At 31.2% G+C, this 3,040-nt stretch overlaps 1 protein-coding gene across 1 annotated transcript; it reads right to left on the bottom strand.

The window, feature by feature from the left end:
• Positions 1-1,406: 1,406 nt before the first annotated feature.
• On the bottom strand, positions 1,407-2,795 carry LOC145169515 (uncharacterized). Its single transcript, XM_079088061.1, has 4 exons — positions 2,446-2,795; positions 2,258-2,316; positions 1,716-1,918; positions 1,407-1,565 (listed from the first exon to the last, which is right to left on the bottom strand). Exons 1-4 carry the CDS (start codon positions 2,652-2,654, stop codon positions 1,482-1,484), a joined length of 555 nt encoding a protein of 184 aa, XP_078944187.1. The 5' UTR covers positions 2,655-2,795; the 3' UTR covers positions 1,407-1,481.
• Between the last annotated feature and the right edge of the window lie 245 nt (positions 2,796-3,040).

The raw sequence follows: 3,040 nt of genomic DNA, 5'->3' as shown, positions 1-3,040 counted from the left end.
TAAAAAAGAGAATAAATAAACAACCATATTGAGATTTTAGACGGGTGTTTTTTATGAGCTCTCCGTTATTATACTTCTCCGGTTCTCTCTAAACCATATATATATATATATATATATATATATATATATATATATATATATATATATATATATGGAAACAACAAATAGTATATTAACGGCCAACACCTAGCTAGAAGCTAGATGAAGTCAACAACAAAGTTTTACAAAGAAAATAGAGAGAGTATAATTGAAACAATTACAAGGAAGCAAATGGGGATGTGCTCCAATAGCACCACCTAAAACACCCTACTCATCCAGTGTTTTAACCGTAGATACATCATTGATTTTATGTTGTAGCAATTTTGATAGATGATGTTTTCACCTGCTTAAATATTCGATCATTACGCCATTTCATAAGGACCATATCATGTCCAAGAACATTAAAAAAAGACCATATAATGTCATAATAGATAATTATAACTATTCGGTTCTCCTTAGGACAGCGACCCCATGTAGCTGCAAACTCAAGCAGTTCAACCATAGTATTTACAGGCCCAAGATTGATACCACATCACCACATGATCCATTCTCTCACGATTTTTGCAAAATCGCACCAAAGAAATATTAAAATTGTTTTCATTTTTATAAGAAAGTTAGAGAAAGATATAAGAAGCGAAAAAAGTGTCATATTTAAAATGGACATAGTTATTGTTCCGTTGAAAATTATGAAGCTTGTTGTTTACGGGGACCATACGTCATAGCTAAAATTATCGATTTTGCACAAAAATTTGATATTTTTTCTCAATTATGCTGTATTTTTCTTATTTTGTTTTGTATTTTACAATTAGTAAATCATGCGAGCATCAAGAATTACGGCAAGCCTTTTAATTTTGATGTTACTGTCACTTTTGATTTAGTAATTTGAGAACATCTTTCTATAGAATGGAGTTATGGTGTGTATTTGAGGACATCTTGTAGTTACAAAAATCTTCTTTTTCTTTGCAATCTTAAACTATTTTGATTTTGTTTACTTCTATTATGCATCAAGAGAGATTCTAAACCAAACACAACATTTAACTTTACCATATCAATATGTTTGTTAATTTGATTTTGGTAACTTCACTAATGTTCTGTGCATTTATTTATTTCATATAATTTGAGCATGACCCTTTGCAATGTGATATGTAGCATGTGAAAACTACTCAATTTGATTTTGGTAAACGACGCTCGGTGTATGATCACATTTATTAATTTGTTTCATCTAGGCTCGAACCCAAATCCTTAGAACCCGTTTACTTCTAACATTACATAATAATACCTACAGTATTCTTATATTTTATTTGAGTTTAGATGTCAAAGGAATTATTTCCAAAGCATTTAACGACATAAATATCAAAAACTGTATATAATAATAAATAAATAAATATTCATCTATAAAATATAAATAAAAAACTAAGAGTTATGGTCAACTATAATAAGAATCAACTTGCTTCCGAAGGAGTCGCTTGGGTTACTTGTTTTTCTGGTCCGATGATTGGTCCCAACTTATGCTCCGCTTCTTGAACCTGAATTTTTTTAATTTTAATAAACTTATTAATATTAATATATAAATATTAATAATATCGTTTTATATAAGCTATAATAATTTGTATTAGCTATAATTCTTTATTACTAACAATAAAAAATGAATAAATATGCGTTAGCATGCGGGATACCTCATCGATGAAGTCAACGGCTTTTTGAGCTTTTCCGGCAACTGTTTCCGCCACTTGTTCAATTTTCTCCATGGTGGTCTTGAGCTTACTACCGTCTGGAAGATCACCGGAGATATTCTCCACCACCATGTCCACCGCCTCCGCCGCCACTTCTATCACATCTATAATTTCCTCTGCCGTCTCCATCACCACATCAACTTCTTCTGTAAATTCAAATGCATCAATTACTGACATTTTCACCATTCAATGCCAAAAATTAAATGATAACACAACCAACAATGCATATATGGAATGACGAAACCAGATAGGAGCCATTCTTTTTCCTTAATATAGATCTATAGAACTTTTAGTACAAAATGTTAAATTACATAAATTTGCGATTTCTAGATTTTGCTTCAGTTATGAAGATTTTCTGACGCCAATACTGCATATGTGTAATAAGACGTGTATAATGGATGCACCTTGGTATTATTCAGGCCACATTTATCAAATAGACCTAAGAAAGGGATCATAAATCATAATATCATGATACATATGTATACCTTTAAATTGTAGCAAGGGTATGACTACTGCCACCACTATTCCAGCAGTCCATTTTCCCCTAAAGAAACGAAGAACATCCAAAACATAAAAACGTTAAATGGTCAAAACTACTACGAAGAATTGATCTACAAAATCATCTTTTTTGTTTTGTTTTTTGAATCTTGATAGTTATCAAACACATGCGTACCAATTAGAACTTGGAGGTGGAGATGGTGGAGGAGGAAGTTCTTGATTGCCACTGATATTGCAAAATGCTCTTCGTGATTGTGATCCATCCATACGAAAACAAGTCATGTCTTTGAGGATTTGTGTGTTTTGAGAAGACCTTGATATTTGTGTAGTGTAAAGGTTTTTAACTATTAAACCACCATACGAAATACACTTTGATCTAGCCATTACAACTCTCAAAGTAAGGTTTATTATGAAGGTACAGAGATTGTGTGTTTGATGGTAAGGTTTCTTTTGTAGATCACAACGTTTGAAGTTTGGCAAATATGTTGTTTTTTTCTATGGTCAAATGTTGAAGGTTTCTTATTCTATTGGGTTAACCCACATGTTTATCTAAGTTTGTTTTATCTTAATTAAAGTATCATATTCTTAGGTCTCCTCAACATGTAAGGTCTTTGTCCTCTTATATAATTTTATAATCGCTAGTTATTAATGTTTGAAACTTGTTCAATATAAGTGAATACACTTTTTCCAAAGTGTAACGAAATTGCAATAATAAATAGCAAATGATATTTACAAAGAAAAGGGTAGAAACCATAATGTATAAACGAAGA

The sequence above is a fragment of the Lactuca virosa genome, chromosome 1 (genome assembly GCF_052849685.1).
Source record: "Lactuca virosa cultivar CGN04683 chromosome 1, Lactuca_virosa_CGN04683_v6, whole genome shotgun sequence".
Classification (NCBI taxonomy): Eukaryota; Viridiplantae; Streptophyta; class Magnoliopsida; order Asterales; family Asteraceae; genus Lactuca; species Lactuca virosa.
The sequence above is the reverse complement of the archived record's forward strand: the minus strand, read 5'-3'. Positions and strand labels throughout refer to the sequence as shown.